The 22,679-nt window shown below is 40.1% G+C and overlaps 3 protein-coding genes across 3 annotated transcripts in view; 2 read left to right on the top strand and 1 right to left on the bottom strand.

Moving 5' to 3' along the window:
* LOC114240276 (uncharacterized) overlaps positions 1-22,679 on the bottom strand; it is a 103,818-nt gene that overhangs the window by 26,970 nt on the left and 54,169 nt on the right. Inside the window, exons 64-85 of the mRNA XM_089739852.1 lie at positions 21,731-21,889; positions 20,463-20,667; positions 19,888-20,028; positions 19,169-19,326; positions 18,324-18,453; positions 17,981-18,058; positions 17,311-17,429; positions 16,370-16,462; positions 15,234-15,398; positions 14,239-14,538; positions 13,541-13,666; positions 12,734-12,847; positions 12,564-12,653; positions 11,314-11,409; positions 10,369-10,484; positions 9,081-9,216; positions 7,808-7,980; positions 7,324-7,453; positions 6,899-7,026; positions 6,304-6,466; positions 5,661-5,753; positions 128-202 (exon numbers count right to left, since the gene is read on the bottom strand). Of these exons, the coding sequence (XP_089595978.1) occupies positions 128-202; positions 5,661-5,753; positions 6,304-6,466; positions 6,899-7,026; positions 7,324-7,453; positions 7,808-7,980; positions 9,081-9,216; positions 10,369-10,484; positions 11,314-11,409; positions 12,564-12,653; positions 12,734-12,847; positions 13,541-13,666; positions 14,239-14,538; positions 15,234-15,398; positions 16,370-16,462; positions 17,311-17,429; positions 17,981-18,058; positions 18,324-18,453; positions 19,169-19,326; positions 19,888-20,028; positions 20,463-20,667; positions 21,731-21,889 (2,988 nt within the window). The remainder of the gene's footprint in view (positions 1-127; positions 203-5,660; positions 5,754-6,303; positions 6,467-6,898; positions 7,027-7,323; positions 7,454-7,807; positions 7,981-9,080; positions 9,217-10,368; positions 10,485-11,313; positions 11,410-12,563; positions 12,654-12,733; positions 12,848-13,540; positions 13,667-14,238; positions 14,539-15,233; positions 15,399-16,369; positions 16,463-17,310; positions 17,430-17,980; positions 18,059-18,323; positions 18,454-19,168; positions 19,327-19,887; positions 20,029-20,462; positions 20,668-21,730; positions 21,890-22,679) is intronic.
* Positions 702-1,832, top strand: LOC149499451 (uncharacterized). The gene has a single exon (XM_089739851.1). The coding sequence runs from the start codon at positions 898-900 to the stop codon at positions 1,825-1,827; it is 930 nt and encodes a 309-aa protein (XP_089595977.1). The 5' UTR covers positions 702-897; the 3' UTR covers positions 1,828-1,832.
* Positions 2,110-5,000, top strand: LOC149499450 (uncharacterized). The gene has a single exon (XM_089739850.1). The coding sequence runs from the start codon at positions 2,110-2,112 to the stop codon at positions 4,894-4,896; it is 2,787 nt and encodes a 928-aa protein (XP_089595976.1). The 3' UTR covers positions 4,897-5,000.

Below are 22,679 nucleotides of genomic sequence, written 5' to 3'. Positions count from 1 at the left end.
GTTAAATGGTTACTGGAGCCCATAGACATCCACAATGTAAATGCCGCCACCCACCTCGAGACATGAGTTCTAAGTCTCAGTTTTTACAGTATACAGAAAAAAGAAAGTGAACACGATTTGAACTCACCAGCGTATTGATGCTTTCGTTCAGTTGGCGTAAGGCATCCAGAAGTCGTCTTCTGCTTACTGGATGATCGAGATCCTGTGAAAAGATCTAATCAGTATCATGGAATGACAAAAAACCATGTGTGATTTCTAGGGTTCGATTTTATTCCGACAAACAATAGGTTCACATTATATATTTACAACTTATATTACAAGCTATTTACAAGCTTCGAACAACAACGCTCCAAATCGTCGTCCCACCGAGAAATTTCACCCTAAGACATTTCTTTTGTCGTTATTCCCAAAATATCAGTAAGTTATAAAAGTATTCAATTAATTGCAACAAATGCATGTACTTAAATACAAAACATGGATGTATGTACTTGCAAAAGTGACTATTTTAATATTTTAATAATACTAGCTGTACCCGTCCGCTTCGCTGGGCATTTAAAATTAACATTGATGTGCCTCTGGAAAACATACAGCATTGTATTATGAAGAAGCCGTGTGTACTTAGCTTAAGTTCCTTGTCTATACCGTTCCTTGTCTATACTCAACCATAGACTGTCAATGTAGTTCCATCTTTAGCCGCCAGGCGTGGCCAGCAAGTATAAGAGAGCGCAGCCGTCTTTCGTCCTCATAGCGTTGTGTACTTTCGTAGCGTGAGGTCGAAAAATCTTAAAATATTTATTCGATCTGTTACTGATTGTAAAAAATATTCCTTTTGAGCTTCAAAGAGTGTTACTTTGCAATCACTACAAGTGTTAGGTACCAGTCCTATCGTCAGGCACCATGAATCACGCGTCATCTGTTGGGGGTGATGTCGTTTCAAATTTAACAACGTCCGAGAGGGAAGGTATACAGGAGGAACGCGATGGGGACACCTCGCGGTCGAGCTGTTCGACGTCAAGCGAAGAAGAACATGAGGAGCCTCTCCGTAAGAAACATCGGGATTCAAAGGTAACGGTCGATCTCCGAATCGACGCGTTATCCCACCAGGTCAGTGCCCTTACAAATTTAATAATGCATCAACAGTGTGCAACAAGTAATAGCAACGAAAATTGTTGCGAACCTATTGTTGAACACGTTAATCACGTTGATACGGAATACTTGACAAATCCTTCAACAACAGAGCCAAAATCACTGGCGCTAGGTATTTGTAAGACAGACTTCGATGACAAAAAATTCATCAAACCTGCTGACGACAACAGATTGAAACAATTAATTGATCTCCAACATTTTAACTCGCCTAATTGGCAACATGTTCATTATAATAAAGTGCTAAAGGAGATGATCGCGCAACCGGGCTTTTGCAATCTAAAGATCAACGACGAATTGTGTTGTCTTAATAAAGAAAAAGATTACCTAGCACCCACAGAGCAATTCATAGCTGCACTGACTAATGCTTTGTTGTACCAAAGGGAAATATTACAATCGGGGTTACAAGGGATCGTTGACTGGGCCCATAAAAATCCAACAGAATTAAATTCCGATCATATTTTTAATAAAATTACTGAAAACTTTGGTATATCATCGCCATTGTACAAATTATCCGAACAAACGCTGCAGATTGTATGCGGAAAAAGGGCCGAATGCATAGGAATAAGACGTCAGAGGTTAATTTCTGGCATTTCTGATAAAAACATTCAAACTGCTGTTTCCAACGTACCACCCAGCGAAGAATTTTTGTTCGATAATAGTAAATTAAAATCACTAATTTAGGCCCTCGGGGGGCCACATTTCTGGTTATCACAACCTCAGGCAAAAGGCAGGCCAAACCTTAAAAGAAAATTTAATGAGCCTACACCGCCTACATCTAGACCAAACACTCGACAAAGAAACAATTATAGTCAAGACAATGACAAGAAACAACATACAAAACAGAATTACATCAAAAACAAAGATAATAACAAGAAACAAAATTCCTTTCGCAACAATACAACTAAGAAAAAATGACTGTCTGACACAATTCAGAGGGGGGCAGTTAAAGAGGTTCAAACACCGATGGCAGACACTGGGCGCCACCAAATTTGTAATGTCAACAATATCTGGTTCCCGAATACCATTATTCAAAAAACCCCCTCTGATCATGCCGCTAAACAAGGCAATCAAACAATATGCCACAAATTCATCACCTGCAATGTCTCAAGTGATTCAGGACCTTGTAAATCAACATGTACTGCAACCTGTTCTCAAAAAAACACCCAGTTTTATGTCCAAGCTGTTTCTGCGAAAGAAAAGCGACGGATCGATGCGTCCGATTCTCGATCTTCGAGAGTTGAACAAGTTTGTAAAGACAAAACGCTTTCAACTGATCTCTCACACTGTAGTACCAGATTTTCTCCAACCAGAGGACTGGATGATAAAACTGGACATTTCTCAGGCATACTTTCACGTACCGATCAAAAAATCTCATCAAATCTTCCTAAGAATCAGTTACCAAGGTCAATTATACGAAATGACTTGCCTACCCTTCGGTCTGGCTTCAGCGCCACACCTTTTTGCTTCCATAACATGCTGGGTCGCAGAGACCCTGCGTGCAAAGGGAACTCGAGTGCTAGTCTACCTAGACGACTTCCTTTTGGTCCACCAGGACAAATCCAAGTTAAAACTTCAGGCTGCAGAAGCTGTGAAGCTCTTGGATTATCTGGGCTGGCATGTCAATTTCCAAAAATCGATTATGACACCGACTCAAGACTTAGAATACCTAGGGATTCGATGGCAAACAGCAAGAAATACAATGTCTTTACCAGAAAGAAAAATAGCCAATCTCAACAACACCCTGGATCAAACTCTTCGACAGAGTTGCATCAAGCTACGCCAACTACAAAGCCTCCTAGGTCAGTTAAATTTTGCGAATTTCGTCATTCCACGGGGAAGATTACACTGCCGAAAGATGCAAATCTTCTTGCGAAGTTTCAACAAAAATCGACCCCATCAAAAACAGACCATCCTGCAACGTGTTTACAACGAAATGCGGTGGTGGCGCGGAACAACATCCCAAACGTTGCCGATTCACAAAAAGGCTGCCAACCATTTCCTGGCGACGGACGCTTCGGACAAGGGTTGGGGTGCTCAATTGGACGGAATATTAATGTCCGGTGTATGGTCAGGTCAGCAACTGAAATGGCACAGCAACAAAAAAGAGCTATTTGCAGTGGTAGCGGCAATCAAAATGAATCTAAATGTATTAAAAAACTCTCATGTGCAGATTCAGTCCGACAACCGAACCCTGATTGCATACATCCGGAACGAAGGCGGCACAAGATCGCTGACATTACTAGCGTTGACCTCTCAACTGTTAAGCCTAAGCGACAAGTTCAAGATAACGTTGTCAGCTTACTATCTCCCGGGGAGATACAACATAATAGCCGACAGGCTATCACGAGGAAAACAACCTGCGGAATGGCACCTCTTACCCCAAGCGACTGCGGAAGTCTTTCAAAAGTGGGGTCACCCAGAGATAGACCTATTCGCCACTCAAGACACTGCTGTAGTAAAACATTACGTATCAATAAGCTGCAGAGATCGATCCGCAAACTATATAGATGCCTTCAGCAGACCATGGAGTTTCCAATTAGCATGGGTGTTTCCTCCCCCCAACCTCCTTCCCAGAGTACTGATTCACCTCAACAGTGCCAAGGGAACCTACCTGGTTGTGGCTCCAGACTGGCCGAGAGCATTTTGGCTGCAAGACCTCAAATCTCGAGCGTTAGATCACCCGCACGAAATCCAGAACCTGCCGAAGAACCTAATAGATACGACGACGTCGCGACCTCCCCCACAGGTGCAAACATTAACCCTGAAAGTTTGGAAAATTGGGGGTGGGGTGCACAAATAAAAGAGTGGTCTACACAGGAGAAAGATTTATTGAAAATTAGCTGGCGTCAGTCTACTTTGTCAACTTACTTACCAGCTATCAGAAGATGGCTCACATGGTGCGCCAGTTTCAAAGTTGACCCTAAGTCTCCTCTACCTGCTGATGTTGCCAAATTCTTAATTTATCTTTTCCAAAAAGAAAATTTAGCATATAAAACAATCCTTGTACATAAATCAGCTGTATCGACTTTTTGTGGGCCGCATATAGAACAGCAAACATTCTCAAGCTTTCTAATAAAACACGCCATTAAAGCCATTGGAATAGCTAAACCAAAGTCAAATACAGTCCCATTTACATGGGATCCGAGAACTGTTCTAAACTGGCTTTCTTCAAACCCACCTGCCAACTCACTTTTCGATTTAGCTCGAAGAACTGCAACAGTCTTGCTACTGGCATCTGGACGCAGAGTCCATGACCTAACTTTGCTTAAAATTTCGGATGACAATTTCTTTGACAACGGAGAAAACCTCTTTCTGATACCAGCCTTTGGGTCAAAAACAGACACTCATTTTCGACGACAATCGGCATGGATGCTTTCTAAGCACGAAAACAAAAATATATGTCCAGTAACATTAATAAGGACTCTTATACAAAAAATGATGCCTAGAAGATCTGAAGCTAAGTCAAGCAATCTTTTTGTTACTGTGTGTGGTACCACTAACACGGCATCACGCACCGTAATTGGAAACTGGGTTCGCTCAGTTTTACGAGACAGTGGCATCAACGCAACTCCAGGCAGCTGTAGATCAGCAGTTGCCTCTTTGAGATGGTTTGATAATGAACCAATGGACGAAATACTGTCTCGAGGCAATTGGAAATCATCCAAAACTTTTTACAATCACTATTGTCGAATGATTGAGCTTCCCAAAGATCGTCACGATTCTTTTTTCAAAACATTTACTCCATCTTGATTTAAAATGTTTACAGTATGTTTAGTTCAAACTTATAAATAATTTTAATAATTGTGTTATCATAAAAGTTGTGTTCTTTCAATTTAATTAGATGAACACCATTATTGCGCCTTTCAATTTTATTATTGTGCTACCTTTTTCATCATAGCGTTGTGCATAAACCACTTTCACCAGCAGATAACAAACACGTCTTCATAATACAATGCTGTATGTTTTCCAGAGGCACATCAATATTACGGTTTTACATAACAATAAAACCGATATTATGTGCCGAGAAGGAAAACATACAGCATTGCAGGAATTTCTTCCTGGTGAAGACTATGAGGACGAAAGACGGCTGCGCTCTCTTATACTTGCTGGCCACGCCTGGCGGCTAAAGATGGAACTACATTGACAGTCTATGGTTGAGTATAGACAAGGAACGGTATAGACAAGGAACTTAAGCTAAGTACACACGGCTTCTTCATAATACAATGCTGTATGTTTTCCTTCTCGGCACATAATATCGGTTTTATTGTTATGTAAAACCGTAATATTATTATTTCTCACCCCCACAAAGATTCTCATCATTAACGCCCCCGCAACTGGTGTAGGGAGTGCAACACTCATATAAATATTAGCCTATCCATTAAGTACATGTATTATCTACATGGATACCAAGTTTCAAGTCAATCGGATGCACGGTTCAGTAGTTATAACGGAACATCCGAAAAAACCACTGTAGATTTATATATTAGTATAGATTAGTATACTTATAGATTTACCTGACTAGCAAACTCGGCGGTCTTAAGCATATTATAGGTGGCGAAGGACAAATCCTGTATTGCATCTTCAATTCTGGAGTTGTGCACGGGATCCTATGAAAAAATATTAGATTAATTTATCCGTTCTAAGCCGTTGAACTGATTTAGATCATTGTAAATTTTTTCTTAACTTTTCACTTTCATCAAGACTATCATAATGACGTGGTGAAAAGTTCAAATAAAAATTCCACCATTAGATTTTAGCTTAAAAGAAACGCATTTTTGTTACTGCTTAGATGGGTGGTCGAGCTCACGGCCCAACTAGTGTTCAGTGGTTACCGGATCCCATCTACAACGTAAATGCCGCTACCCACCTTGGGACATGAGTTTTAAGGTATCACAAGAGCTCACAGCCCACCTGGTGTTAAGTGGTTACTGGAGCCCATAGACATCTACAGCCGTAAAAGCGCCACTCACCTTGAGATATAAGTTCTAAGGTCTCAAGTATAGTTACAACGACTGCCCCACCCTTCAAACCGAAACGCATTACTGCTTCACGGCTGAAATAGGCAGGGTGTTGGTGGTGGTACGTACCCGTGCGGACTCACAAGACGTTCTACCACCAGTCAAAAGTAGGATCTACCAGTGCCCTTGAGTGCCCTACCTTCGTCCTATGAGCACGTGCGACGTCCCCCAGCTGTGCAGCGCTGTGGACGGCACCAGCCAAGACTTGCGGCAGACTTGAGGGCTGGGACAGACTCTGGAGAATATCGGTGCACGTCCCGCTTAGCTTTGACGAATACTGATGAAGTTTCTTGTTCAATTTCCTGAGGTAGAAAATCTTGTCAGAAAAAATGCGTGTAGTACTAATTTTATTTTTTATTGCCCTTGCGACGAGCATACGGTCCTGATGCTGAGAAGTTACCGTCGCCCGTGGACTTCAGCAATGCCATTGGTAGAGCCAAGCCGCTGCCTGCCCTTAAAATTTGCAGTTAATTAATTTGCAGTTATACAAGTTTGCGGTTTTCAATCTCAGATATTAGATGGTACTATCTGGCCAGGAAGAAAGCTGCTTAAAATTTTAATTTTTTTTTAGCTTAGATAGGTGGAGCTCACAGCCCACCTGCTGTTAAGTAGTTACTGGACCCCATAGACATCTACAACGTAAATGCGCCACCCACCTTGAGATATAAGTTCTAAGGTCTCAAGTATAGCTATGTACTTAGCTACTAAAGATAGCACTGAATACCCCTACTCACTGTTTGTCGTCAGTGATCTTTATCTTATCGTTGGGCAACAACATCTGATAAGCGTTGTCGGCGCTGAACAGCTGGTTCTGTGTCGAGGAGTCGGTTGCGGAAAATTTACTTTCGGGATTCTCAATCTCCTGTAAAAAGAACGTTCAAACTAAGAACTGACTAGTCCAAGTGATCTAAAGTGGTAATTGCATTGTTTAAAAACCTGATACCGAATGCAGCAATGAATTAAAGCCTATTTTGATTTTGAAGTTACGCACAATTCCTTCGTAGCAAAATCCGTGCAAGCACAAGACGCTAATAGTGAATTAGGATTAGTCGGGTGGCAGAATCAACTAATCCAAATGAATGATGTGCAGAATCGAGCAAAGTCAAGGGAAGCAAAGTAAAGTCTTCTGAATTTGATAAATATGAACAGATAAATTTACCCGTAGAATTTGTTCGGTAATACGGCTCACTTCGGGATCTTCAACTGGTTGCCATGTCGCAACTCTTTTGTTGACAGTCAGAGAGAGTATCTTCATGAGATCCACCAATTTGTATAGATGGGCTAGGAGTCTAAAAATGTATGATTGTTAAGTTTGAAGCACCAAACGTAGAGCTAGTTAGATTGGGCTTCTTATGCCTGTTAAATTGTCTCTGGGGGCAGACAAACTTTTAGCGCACCTAATGATTAAGTACCTCCAGCAAAGACCTTGCAGAGCTGAGTGATACGTAACACTGCATATTCTCCCCATATGCAAAACAACTGGCCCAAGTTATATTAGCCCTTAAAGAGTTAAGAGCCAATATAACTTCAGGTCCTTTTAAAACATGCCACGCACGCTCAATCGAACTTTAGGTATTTCAATGTAAAATAAAAAAAACTCTGTTCCAAGTGAAGTTAAGGCCCCAGAATTCAGTTATACTTACAGTTCTCTTTTTTCTCCATTACTTCCGTAATCAGAGCTAGCTATATCAGCAATGTAATCAGTAAAGGCCGCAGCCAGGTGCTCCGAGTTGCTGGCTTGTTTCGCTGCTGCAGCTACAGCACCCGACAGCTTGGCTTTCATCTGCGGCTTCGGAGGCACCGGTGGTCGCTTACGCTGCCAATGTTTTCAAATGGTATAATTTTCATATTGATAACAACCACACAAAACTGAGAAACATTTTCTAGTTTCTCTCAAAATGTTTGTACCTGTGTTTGTGTAACATAATGAATAATGTAACATAATGAATTATGTTACTTTTTTTATTGCTGACATAGGTGGACGAGCTCACTGGCCACCCGGTGTTAAGTGGTTACTGGAGACCATAGACATTTACAACGTAGATGCGCCACCTACCTTGAAATATAAGTTCTAAAGTCTCAGTACCTATAGTTACAACGGCTGCCCCACCCTTCAAACCGAAACGCATTACTGCTTCACGGCAGAAATAGGCGGGGCGGTGGTACCTACCCGAGCGAACTCACAAGAGGTCCTACCAACAGGTATAATTTTGATATTGATAAAGCCACACAAAACTGAGCAACATTTTCTAGTTTCTCTTAAATTTATGTATCTATGTTTGTTCGTTCGTTATCTACATGCTAACGCTTTTAATCCGGTCGAACATTGAACAAAAATTATGGGTTTCTAAAAAAGACTCTAAATTTAGTACCAGCAATGTACCACTCGTGACTAATTTCGACGATGTAGTGTATTTCATGACCATGTCTTAAAACTAGAATAAACAAAAAATGTTATTAATGTATTGATCTAAGCGAAAACAAGTTACATATTTAAACCTTAATGCACAGCGTAAGCATTTAATTGCCCCTACACGTTCGCAAACATTGACCTTGTACGTCAGTTCGTTTTACATTGCGTACTGTCTACAGTGGTAAGACCTTGTGAGTCCGCACGGGTAGGTACCACCATCCTGCCTATTTTTTCCGTGAAGCAGTAATGCGTTTCGGTTTGAAGGGTGGGGCAGCCGTTATAACTATACTGAGACCTTAGAACTTATATCTCAAGGTGGGTGGCGCATTTACGTTGTAGATGTCCATGGGCTCCAGTAACCACTTAATACCAGGTGGGCTGTGAGCATCTAAGCAATAAAAAAAGAAAAGAAAAAAGGTCCCTTGAATTTTAATTCACATTTTCATAGCACATCAGTCATCAGCCACAGCATGTAATCTGTACTAAGATAACCTGCCACTCACCATGGTGACGGCGCCCTGGACTTCATTAGCAGGTAACAGAGTTTTGATGACGCGTCGTTGGATATCGTTCAGATCGTTCAATGTCGCATCTAGGGCTGCGCTTCGGGCAGTGGACAAATTGCACTTGGCTGCGAACCTGAATAAGAAGAATTATAATTACACTTACTGGTGGTAGGATGACTAGTGAGTCCGCACGGGTAGGTACTGTTACGGGGTGGATCCAGGAGCTTTTTTTTATTGCTTAGATGGGTGGACGAGCTCACAGCCCACCTGGTGCTAAGTGGTTACTAGAGCCCATAGACATCTACAACGTAAATGCGCCTCCCACCTTGAGAATTGAGATATAAGTTCTAAGGTCTCAGTATAGTTACAACGGCTGCCCCACCCTTCAAACCGAAACGCATTACTGCTTCACGGTAGAAATAGGTAGGGTGGTGGTACCTACCCGTGCGGGCTCACAAGAGGTCCTACCACCAGTAAATTACACATGTTAAGGACATGTTAACTTGTTAAGGAATAGTCCTATTGGTGTTAAGTGAGGAACAACACAAGTGATTTCTGCCTTTCACCTCAACACATGAGGTTAAAACTTCAATTATAATGCAATAGGTAACTGCTTTTGCAGCCTTCATATGACTGCTTCGCACAAGAGAGCTTACCGGCTAATGGAAATACCATCGTAGTCATTGTAGGTGATTTATACATGAAAATTCATCATTGGCTATCTTATCTTAAGTCATCTTACCTTATATTGTTATAAACAATTTTTTTTAACTACGACTAGGCTCTGTGGCAAGGGCGAGTCTTCCTCAAAATAGATCACAACATTTTACTGGTGGTAGGAGCTCTTGTGAGTCCGCACGCCGCCTATGCCTGCCGTGAAGCAGTAATGCATTTTAGTTTGAAGGGCGGGGCAGCCGTTGTAACTATACTGAGATCTTAGAACTTATATCTCAAGATGGGTGGCGCATTTACGTTGTAGATGTCTATGGGCTCCAGTAACCACTTAACACCAGGTGGGCTGTGAGCTCGTCCAGCCATCTAAGCAATAAAAAAAAAGAACGCTCTGAGATCGTGGTAAATGAATTATAAAAAATATGTTATTTTCTGTACGTTATTACAAAGTTAAGTCGTACACTGTGTGCATTACTAATTTATATGTTATTGCAAAGTTAAGTCATACACTGTGTACATTACTAATAAAAATCTTACGTTACGGACGTTTTTTCCCGGTTAGGGTACCCCTCCGCACCGACCCATAAGGAACTTCGTTCCAAAAAAAACATACCAGTATAACTTGCAACTTTCCTCCAAAGATTCAAGTCGATGCTCAAGCTCCTTCGTCTTCTGGTCTTGGCATTTCTCCAGAACTGATCGTAATGTTTTGATACGGTCATTGCACTCCTGTTAAGCAAATTCGTGTATTAAAATGAGTAAACACCTAGTTTTTTTACAGCATCTATGCTACTATACAAAAACGCATACAATGTACCTATCTATAGCTAGATAACACATTTATATAGATAAATAGACATAAGTACATTGAGAAAACAGCAAAAGATATAGATATAAAATTACTATTACTAAATTTAATAGTCTGTTGTCGAAGAAAAGTTCTATAGCGTTGTGACAATATATATCCATGACAGAGGAATCTACATAATAATAGTGGTCTATTTATCAAAATGTCCGGAAGCCACGGTGATCTCTTGAAACTTCTCTATGATGTGTGGACATTGAATAACTCATTTTTACTTTTCTCTTAAAGTTTTTTTATTGCTTAGATGGACCAGTTTACGACCCATCTGGTGTTAAGTGGTTACGAAGCACATCGATATCTACAACGTAAATACCGCCACCCACCTTAAGGCAAGAGGTCTAAGGTCTCCGTTTTTACAGAACAACGTCTGCCCTATCCTTCAAACCGAAACGCATTACTGCTTCACGGCAGAAATAGGCAGGGTGGTGGTACCTACCCGCGTGGACTCACAAGACGTCCTACTACCAGTAAAACTAGTCCTACGCCAGTTTGCTGGTGGTATTACTAGTACACACGAGTGGATGCCATTATCTCGCCATGCCATACAGCAATTGCGCTATAATTTCTATAAGATTCGGTAATCACTTAGCACCGGGTAGACCGTGAGCTCGCTCACTTAAGTACGATAAAAGACTCGTAGGATAGTTATTAACACTGTCGATTTTAGTAAACAAAAACTTAAAGAAGTTGTACTTCTCCGAACTGCTCTAAGACTTCTCCGTCCTGGTTTCCTTCGTGCATCAGCTCGAACGCTTTCGATGATATGTCGTGACAATTTTCTTTTATTTTCTGTTAAAACATTATAATATCATATAAAACTCACGATTAGCGTAATAGGACAGATCGTTACAAAAGTGACCGACTGACTCAGTGGTGCTGTAGTTAGAACCCCTTAATGTTGTGCCGACGGTCGTGCGTTCGATTCCCATCGAGCAAACATTCGTGTGATGAACAAAAGTTTGTTTGCTCTTTGTCTGCGTGTTAATTATCCATATATGTATATATCGGCGCAACGTCACTATTTGATTAATTAAAAATAGTTAAAGTGAACTGTTTCTTTAATGTTACGCATGTCAACAACTGTTTAAGACGGTATTCATGAGTATCCATGACTAAGCTACCCCCGCTTTATACTCGAGCAACCGAACGGAGCGGAGCTCTCTATTGTTATCGCTGTATACTTGAAATGTAATAAATGGAATTCATTCGAAAAATGAGCTTTACTCACTGTCACTATGGAAGGCAATGATAATGATGAAGAGAATCATTTAAAAAACACCATGGAACCAGCCTCTCCGTCATATATATTTCAGCGTACATAAATTTGTTTGTTAGACTCTGGTACCCACAAGTAATCTTAATTTAGGGCCGGACGACCGCGCGTGATTTGTTCCCAGTCTCGTACTCATCAATCCTTACCATTTAAAAGCAATATGATCGTGGAGACCCATATCGGTCGAGTTAAAGAGTACATTTTGAATGTCAAGGATAATCTGGTTATGAGCTCTAAAGTCGGTCAACATGTTCAGGACAGTAGTACCATAAATATATAGTTAATCCATAAATATAGCTACATATTTCCCCATATGGATGAGAGGCTATTAGAAACTAAATATAGATAAATCAAAACAGTAATCAAAGAAGTCAAGCAAGTTGTTGGGTTTAAAAACTCATGGATATTAATTGCGACTTCCAAAATTCTAACAACTCCCGGCAAACAACCCCTGGTGCTTTGAAAGGATTCAACCCTATCTGTGCCTCTCAGACTAGAACGCAAACTGTTGAAAAACGGGGGTCTTTAGCGTCACATGTTCCACCTACCACCTCCAACGTGTTGGGAAAAGTCTGGGATTGCCTTCTGACCCGAAAAAAATAGCAAAATCCTAAAAAAAAAAACTAAAAGCCCCAATAGCCAATAAAAATTTCCAAAATCTATAACTTACTTCTATATTCTCGTGATCACACTCGGAGTGAATTTCCGATGCTCTTTCAGTTAACTTGTCCGCTTCAATGGTTAGATCTTGTAAGAAATCCTGTTTAAACACAAGATTTCGGTCAATCACCTACATAACATAATATCTATTTGGGTATTTTGTTACAAAAATATCCACACCCTTATATCCACTACGTTGCTACTCTCCGCATCATTTACTTTAGGTCTGGTTTGAAGCAGAGAGATCTTCAAATTTTCAATGGCACTCTCCAAATCGATAGCGCGATCGGTGTCCTAAAATAAAAACAAGCATTACTTTTCAAATGCTCAGTTAATAGCTAAAGGATGATATCGTCAATGTTTAAGCTCTACTTGGTCAGTTAGTTGGTTAGTGACGTCCCGAACTAAAAGACCATACTACACTCCATAAGATGGCTAGCGTGTCATAAAATATCCAGAGAAAACCTATAAATTAAAAATTCAAGAGGAAACGCATTTCCGAATATATGTGGAGAATAGGTAATTCATAATTTTGTCACTGTTTCTTTCAAAGCTATTTGAATTATAATTCGAAAGATAGCTGGACATTGGATTGAAAATACCAACATGGATATATAACAAAAACCAAACATGGCATCTCGTAATAATGTCTTGTCTTCCGAATCGGCTGCACAATTGCTGTGCAGAATAAGAAGTAGCACTCAAACGGGCTGACAATATAAATCCAAACAAAAAGTTATATTTGATGAGGAGATAGGAGATCTTCAATAAAGTCCTATTCACAGTGTTGTCATATATGTCCTTGTCCAAATGAGGTTAAAGCAAAATCTCCACCTAAAATCAGCTCGGCTATATTTGAAGCATTGCTGTTCTTAAGCGATAGTAACCACACATTATCCGCGCTACACGCTCGTCTTCCATCGAAAGCCATTAAAAAATGCATGATGTTTCAAAACTGCAAAGAAACAATAACTAAGCTGTACTTACATAAGGTGCTCTGCGATATCTGTCGTTGGCTAAATCTAAGTCCTTCAACGCATTTTTGAGGTTGTAAGCGTAGTCCTTATATTTCTGCCTCATTGATACAGGTAGCTCCATACAATCGGATGATTTCTAACAGATAAATACAGACTTTATAATAGGGGTTGTGTAGAAAGAATGATAACTTCTATGAATTGACTACCGAAGCAACTACTTCTCTTATTACGAGTATGCAAAGGTAGATAATGCGGTTATCTCAACACGATTGGTCTGTAGCAGAAACAAGTAAAATGAGCCCTATATACATATGTAATGGTATATACTTATATACATAAGTCGTCGTGGTCCACAGGATAAAACGTCCGGTGCATTCGTGTCGAGCGATGCCCCGGTGTTCATTTACGTTGTAGATGTCTGTGAGCTCCATAACCATTTAACACCAGGTGGGCTGTGAGCTCGTCCACCCAACTACACATTTTTTTTATTTAAAAAACGGGCAGAAAATTATCTCCATCACCAGTATAGCTACTTAGACGTACTAAATAGACTGTATGTTTTTCGGCCCTTGGCAATGTGATATTGATTTATTTGCGTCTGAATTGGTAAAAGAATACCCTTTCTTCGTTACAAAATTGCACAGAATAGTATAAACTAGTGGGCCACTTTGTTCGAGAAGGCCTTAAAAATAAATAGTGTATTATTACCAAAGCTCCATTCAAGATTTCACAGCTCAATTGTCTGAGTGGAGAGTTTTCTATGACCAGCTTTTCTTCTTCCCGGGCTTTCGCTATCTTCCCATCTTTCACATCTCCCCTTAAGTCTTCCAGAAGTTTTTCTAGATTTTGAGCCTCCTCGTTCAGTTGGTAGACGTCTTTGGCCTGGCGAGGGTCGCTGGATAGTGGCTTCCAGACGCCAGAGAAAGTCTTGAGGTGTTCGGAAACCACATCAGCGGAAGTGATTAGGGCTTCTTGGCTGTACTTATTGTTGATTGTCGGAGATACGAGCTGTTGAAAACAAGGCGTCGAGTTTTAAGCTTGTAGCAATGCCTAGCTACAAGTAGACATCGCGACCTCTACTGTAATTTTTTTTTATAGCTTAGATGGGTGGACGAGCTCACAGCCCACCTGGTATTAAGTGGTTACTGGAGCCAATAGACATCTACAACGTAAATGTGCCACCCACCTTGAGATATAAGTTCTAAGGTCTCAGTATAGCTACAACGGCTGCCCCACTCTTCAAACCGAAACGCATTACTGCTTCACGGCAGAAATAGGCAGGGTGGTGGTACCTATCCTAAATAGCAAAAACAACTCCAATAATATTCATATTTCAGCTTCATACATATATATTGCTGCCTATTGTTATATCGCTAGTAACATAACGTAACTTGAATGCAATATAAATTTCAGTTGATCGTCTTGTATATAAGTTTAACTGTAGGCAGCGGTTTGGCTCTGACCCTGGCATTGCTGACCTCCATAAGCTACGGTAGCTAGCCACTCACCATCAGGTGAGCCGTATGCTCGTCAGTGAATATTGGGTTGTGGATTGGGAATGTGGGTTGAAATTGGTATTTAGTGTGCAATATAACAATAATATAATTTTTTTACAGCTATTTCTTCATCTCCAAGATCTATCGTATCTTCTTTATCTGAAGCGTTACCTAATATGTATGGTAGTATAAATATAAATATCTCACTTTGGAAGTGTAGACTAGTTTCCCGACCGCATCCACGCAATTAGCACCGCCGTCGCATATCTCCTGCAGATTGACGCCACCGTCACTCCAGTCCTGAGCGAAGTGCGCGGCAGCCATGGCTAGACGAGACGCGCTGTCGCCTATTTGCTTAGCGCGGCTTATTATCTGTATGATAAGATTCATTTTTGCTTGTTGCATATTATGGTACAATCAATGAAAACGCTACGTACTGCTACGCGCTGAGGTTCGGGATAAATAAAAAATCTACCAAAGTGCAAGTTAACACTGTAGCACTTCGAACAATTAAAACACTCAACTAGCACTTTAAAACTCTCGATTCGCTTCTTTCGCTTCGAGTAGTTCCGATTACTAACTGACTGCAAATCTCTGCAACGCTTTTATAGTCGATACGACATCCCTAGAATCATCGAGAACGATTCCTCACAAGTCGAGTACCTTCGATATGTGTTTATCTGACAATAGATGGCGTTATACTTCTCGAGCGTTCTAGATACTATTAGATATTCATTCGACTATTCGGCGATAGATGGCGTTACTCATACCAGAGTAACAGTACTTTGTTGTCGGTGAACCATTCGACTTTGGAACGAACCTCTTCCACGCAGATCCTTGAGCGTTATGACACGTACTTATTCAAAAAGCGTTTGAAAAATTTTACACGGCGATTAAGCCACGACCGTCTTCTATCAAGCAAGTGACATTGATGCTTATCATAGGTAAGCATGTAAACAGATAACTTTCACTTTGAAGCGTTCAAACCTTCAAACTGGAATGTATATAAGTTTGAATAGCTCTTATGTTGAGTATCAATTATCTTGTTTCGGTGTATTTAATATCGAGTAGCCCCTCGAAACAGAGAAACCCAGAAACTGACGCCGCATCGTCAGAGAGTTCACCTATCAACTTCGTTTTGTATATTTTTTGTAGATTCCTCCGATTGCTTTTCAGGTGTTACGTGATAATATTATGTTTAACAACGAAACACATTAGCTCACTACACTCGGAGATCAAATGGAAATTGAGCTAAAATTTAATAAATATAGTTAATATTAAAATGTATTATTTAATTTTATTTAAATTCGAATACTGAAATTTGGTCCCCCTTTTTTTCTTACCTCCTTTTCTAAAGCCGGGTCAGCATCACAGCTGACACTGTACAGCAATTTGGTGGACTTATCACCAAAATCGATGGCAGCTTCATTGATTTTCTGTTAAGAGAAATCATCGACTTTTAAAGTCTATTAGCATAGATTATCAAAAAAGATCGTATCCCTTAATTTTTCGTTAATATAGTCTTTCATTTGTATGAACAGAATTTGATCCTAAAAATATCACTCTGCAACATCGCACGTGTCAAGATGTATTTAATGTACTATATACACCATATTATAGTGTTGAGGTAAACGTGTGAGGTAAACGTGTTCTTGAGTGGAGTCCGCGAATTGACAAACATAATGCAGGATTCCCTCAGACTCGGTGGATCCATGCAGTCTCGCTGGCAAGAGCTGGATGAGAGATGCCGAGTATTGTGCAATTGGGGAGAGCCCTATGTCCAGTTATGGGCTGATGTTGGTACGGAACTTTATTTATTACTAGTATGACTATGACCAAACAATCTATTCTAGTTCAAAAGTATGAACAACAGCAATTTATAGGATAAAATCAGGAATCGTCCTTTGAGCGTTTATGGCACTCTGGCATAAATTTTCACTGAAGTGCCAATAACAAATTTGATTCTATTCAGACAAAACATTTACGAACGCATAGACTTTATACACCCAGGTAATTAAACAAAATCACACTAATGAAATATAAATCGGTTTTGTACACAAGAGTGCGTGAGATTATCGAGTTTTAGTTTTGGTATTGGCGTATTAAATGAGTTTGTATGTGTTTGAAAATCACTTTTATATGAATTCGTATGTGCTCGTCTATCAGATACCAATATTTTCTGGAATTTCGTATTAAAGCTATTATAATATATGAAACAATTAGAAAACTTGAAAATACGTTATGCATCTAAGGTTTAGAAATTAGAAATGAAATAGTAGAATACCCCTCTATCATTTTTAGCGGTATCACAAAGTTGCTTCGTAGCTTCGCAATAATTCAGCATATCATCTAGAAATGCTTTTCTTGCGTCAGTCTTCAACGTTTTGCTGGTTAATATTCCATCTAGAAATATATATTTCATTAAAAGTAACTTGCTGCAAAGAGCTTTAGGATTTTAACAACTACTTAGGTATCATCATTAGCGTAAAGAGACTAAGTATTATTCAAAGAGTTTTCCTAGTTAGTTTTATTTTTTTAACTAGGTAGGTACATACTACTAACCGGAACGTATTTTTTTTATTGCCCTTGTAGGCAGACGGTCCACCTGATGGTGAGTGGTTACCGTCGCTCATGGACTTCAGCAATGCCAGGGGCAGAGCCAAGCCGCTGCCTACCGCTATAGCAATCACAACCTACATCTCGAAATATAAGATCTAAGTTCCACTTAAATTGGGCAGAATGACAATAACTGCTACTTTTCAGTGCTTTTACCACCAACCAAAAATTTGGTAAAATAGAAATTTTGGAATTTATTACACGTTTATATTTCATAAAATTTACAAAGAAAATCTTGCGGGATTTGAACCCTGGCATAGTCACATCGCTCAATAAGAATGCGCGAGCGTTTTATCTTTTAAGCTACGGACGTTTCTATTCTATTTTTGACCTCTTACCCTGTACGATATCAGAAGTCAGTTGCGGTAATGATTTTATGGATTTCTGTGCCGTCTCATAATCTATTTTATCAGCATCTGTGGAAGATTAATTATTTTTACTTATTATACTAAGCAGAGTGCTTATGATCCAAATGTTAAAAAGGCGAATCACTTAATGAAAACTGTCCAACTGAAGACTTAAGCTAGAGCGAATGCAACGATAGCATCTATATGATCTTACACAAATTGTAGTGTCCATGAACCTCAATTAATGGTAGCTAATGTGAGGATTGCTCCCGGGTTGCCTTATTTATTTATCAGCATAGTTTCCTCAAAATTTTCACCAACATTACATACTTACAATTTACAGCCACCAAAGACGCCACTTGAACACTCGCTAACGCTAAGTTGTCCTGCATTTTCTTTTTCTTATTGGAGAGTTCACTTGAGCTAATGTTCAACAAAGGCTTGACCTCGCCAAGCTCGTTTGCCTAAAATGTAATGTTTCTTGAATTGAAAACCATTCCACTATCATCCATTTTAAGCCTTGACTTACGAAGAGGTTTTAGTACAATAGTACGCTCGAGGATTTTTTTGAAGTCAGAATCAAATTTTTTTTGTTTTAATTGAATTCACATCTCTCAGGCACTTTCACTCAGCAGTGATTTAGAATTCAGTCTAAACACCGAAAGTAATATCAGGGCATTTTCTTTTTACATGATTTAAGTACTATACATAGATGACCTCATCTATATCAATCGCCATACCACCCTTTAAGGAAACAGAGTCCATCCCAATATCACCACATTCACCACCGCGGCAGAGCTTGGGTAAGGGTGTCCACTGGGATCCACCCCCCCACAGTCAAGTCAACTATATCTCTAGAATTACTAAAACAGCAGTGAATAATTCCTGTCAGGCTGGTCGTACGTGTCTGTCTGCAATTAAGCCTGCACCACCTAATAATATTGTTATACGTATCTTATGTAGTTAGCCAATGTACACAATTGTGACTCCGCACGAATCACATCAGAGACCTAGATCAAAATTCATATGGTATGTTTAAGATTTGGTAAAAAAAAACCATACTTTTTCAATCTTACACCCTAGAAATGCCGATGTCACTAGCGATGGTGACCACTCCACACCATTAAGCTAAACTATAAAGTTTGATAACCAAGATCTACCTCTCACTAGCCACCATACCTGTTTTATTTTATCTTCCACTTCTCGTATTTTTTTATTCGCTTCATCTACAGTCGTCTTGAGTCTTTCGAGAAGTTTCTCTTGATCTGCATTCACGCCCGATGACTGTACGTGTGACGTTGCCACCGGAGACTTCAACTGATTTTCCCGAAGTTTATCTACATACATTTGGGGTGTTACAATTTATCAATTGTTTAAGTCACGAACATCAAGATTATTTTTCCTACATCGTCGTTGGTAAGAGCTATTCCAGCTACGCTCAAACGGGATAAGATTATGCATTTCTTGTCATTAGGGAGAGGATGAAGTTGATGTTGCTTATTCTACGATTAGCTTTTTATTTCTGCCAAAATTCGCAGCAAAGAAAACATGGATTCCTATTTGAAGTGTAGCAATAGAAGCTATTTTATTGGATCTGAAACATCGAGTTTGGAAGTGACAATTACCAAACTGTAATCTGGTGTGGTTATTACCTGATTGATAGTAGCTCCAATGACCATAATAACTAAAAATATGACATTTATTTATTAATTCTAGGTTCCACTCTATTAAAAACTATATCTAATAAATGAATAAAAATAATTATTATTTAGGTAAAGCGACTTATAAATAGAAAATCTGCGTTAGCTCACCGCCGGTTGGCAGAGTTCCCAGAAGGCTTACAGGTTCCCATAATAACTAGCTTCTTAAATATTGATATTTAAAAAAAAACCACTTACGAACACTTCCATCGCTGGTCTTCATAACTGGGTCAGTAAACGGCTTGGCTTTCAAACTTGGTTTAGTCGCAATACCAGGTTTGATTGAAGATGGCTTCTGGAGTACCTTCGGCTTCTCCGTTATGGGTATTTTATTAGGCCCTAAAACAAAGCAAAACTTCTATAGCACGTCCACAGCAGACATTCTGTTTAATAGACCATATTAGAAATATATTAATCTCTTTCCTACACTAAACCAATTTGAAGTTATTGCCTCTACATGACAGAGCAGTTTAGGATTTCCTTAGCCACATCGCGAGGAAGATACGGACGAAGCGTAATAAACCTTGTTCCACATTCAAGGTTTAGGCTCGAGTGAGAACACATGTTTATAGTTAACCAAACATTATCTGACAAGTTGTGGTCTGATTTTCAGAGAAATGAAAATATAATGCTACATCCCCGCTGCGATTAATACACATAACCATGGTTTAAATTGCGAGATGCTCTTGTGGCGACTTACAAAATAGGTAGACATCATAGTCTGTGAGAGCGACCTAAAAACTAGACCGAATTTCCAATTTGAACAATCGCACCTTGCAGGTCGGCATCTTGGCAAGCGACCCGGATTTGTTCCAGTTCATCTTCCAAGAGTTTGTGTTCGTAGTCCAATACCCCTATTTGAGGATGACGAAGTTGTTTCCAGCAATCTTGCAACTCCTGGCTCGAGTTGGAGACCCCATCGACCGCCGCGAGTAAGGCTGACCGACACGACGGCTCTTCAATGGATGGTGCAGTTAACTGGGAGAAAATGTTTAGTTTGGGATCTTAGGTGAATTATAGGTTAGTTAAAATTACTTTGTTTTATGCTGTGCAGAAATATGAATTTCCATAAGATTGTTCCTACTAGGTTCTCTCACCTAGGGGCACGCGGGATATCTGTTTCTCGATGGCCGAAGATGATATTGATCGCGGTCGAAGAATTTATTAACATTAACGAGTCTCCCGAACATTATCTTACGTGCTGTGCCTATAAGCTGTACAGTTAAACCCAATAAGTGACTCCTTCGTTGCTTTCCAAACAGAGAACTTGATCTAAATATCTAATTTAGTGACTTCCCCGACGACCTAAATAGTGCTGGAACCATAGTAATATAATGATACTCTTTTGCAATGGGCTTTTATAATAATAATAAACTTATGATGACAGACTGCTTGTTGCAGTAGCTAGCTCTCCTGAATGTTTGCGCCGAGGGTCGTGCTTTCGATTCCCACATCGGGCAAAATTCATGCGATGAACATCTTTGTTTGATCTTTGTATCTATCTATGTGTCGGAGACGGTAATTAGTTTGGTAGCTAAACGAAAAGCAGCACGATTCCCGAGAGCGTGCTGCCAACTTCGTGCTACGACAGAGTTTAGCTGATGGAGACGCGTAGACGCCATCACACTTACCAACCAGCCTTCTTGAAGAGCGGTGCCTCCGTCCTAAGAACTGTCATTCGTTTTCGTTTGCTAACGTCAAGAGAAGATTTCTAAATTGTTCTAAGACAACAAACGTGATTGGTGTACTCAATATTTCTCTTAGCTCGATCCCCCTATTCGCCCCTACGATGTCTGACGATGGTGTTAATAATTGTGGCTTCTGGGAAATATGTATATTTTCAAATGTATATAAGTATGTATATCAATTCCTGGTACCCATAACACAGGGAATCCTAATTTGAGTTCGGATGACAGTGCGTGATTTGTTCCCAGTTATTTAATTTAATGTTTCAAGTTGTTACTTGTACCAACTCATATCCTAGAGGAGATGGTGGCATTCATATCAGTTTCATCATTTCATTTTTCAAAATCTCCTATACCTGTGCAGTGGTCAGCATGTTCTTTGTAGAATCGACTACTCTAGTTCCAGCCACGTCCAGCGTCATTCCCGCATCTCCTCCTATCTCTTCCGATATCTGCTGCACCTTACTTAACATCTGAGAGGCTGTGCCGCATGCTGATGATGCTAGATCTATGATCTGATAAACAAAGTATTTACTTTATTCGTTCTTTATATTAGGCAAGAGAAGAGTTGGGAGTTGATCGCTCAGATCAGAGGAGTGAAGATAACTGCCCGATCGCGGGGCGGACGGAACAAGAGGACTCGGGAATGCTGATCTGCAGCTTGGTTAGGGCTGTCAGCCCAATCGCCTTCGTATTAGGGTTATGAAGTCGTCGTGGCCTAAAGGATAAGACGTCCGGTGCATTCGTCTTGAGCGATGCACCAGTGTTCGAATCCCTGGCGGGTACCAATTTTTCTAATGAAATACGTACTCAACAAATGTTCACGATTGACTTCGACAGCGAAGGAATAACATTGTGTAATAAAAATCAAACCCGCACAATTATTATTTGCGTAATTACTTGTGGTAGGACCTCTTGTGAGTCCGCGCGGGTAGGTACCACCTCCCTGACTATTTCTGCCGTGAAGCAGTAATGCGTTTCGGTTTGAAGGGTGGGTCAGCCGTTGTAACTATTCTTGAGACCTTAGAACTTATATCTCAATATGAGTGGCACATTTACGTTGTAGATGTCTATGGGCTCCAGTAACCACTTAACACCAGGTGGGCTGTGAGCTCGTCCACCCATAAGCAATAAAAAAAAAAGAACATGTCATAGGGCTCGGGAAACACCGCGGAGGGGAGCTCATTCCATAGCCGGATGGTACGTGGCAAAAAAGATCTCTGGAAACGCACTGTGGATGACCGCAGTGGCTCCAGGTAGTATGGATGAACTCTACTCCGGTGGCGGGAGGTGTGATGGTAAAAA

This window comes from Bombyx mandarina, chromosome A1 (assembly GCF_030267445.1).
Source record: "Bombyx mandarina strain Sakado chromosome A1, ASM3026744v2".
In the NCBI taxonomy this organism is placed as follows: Eukaryota; Metazoa; Arthropoda; class Insecta; order Lepidoptera; family Bombycidae; genus Bombyx; species Bombyx mandarina.
The sequence above is the reverse complement of the archived record's forward strand: the minus strand, read 5'-3'. Positions and strand labels throughout refer to the sequence as shown.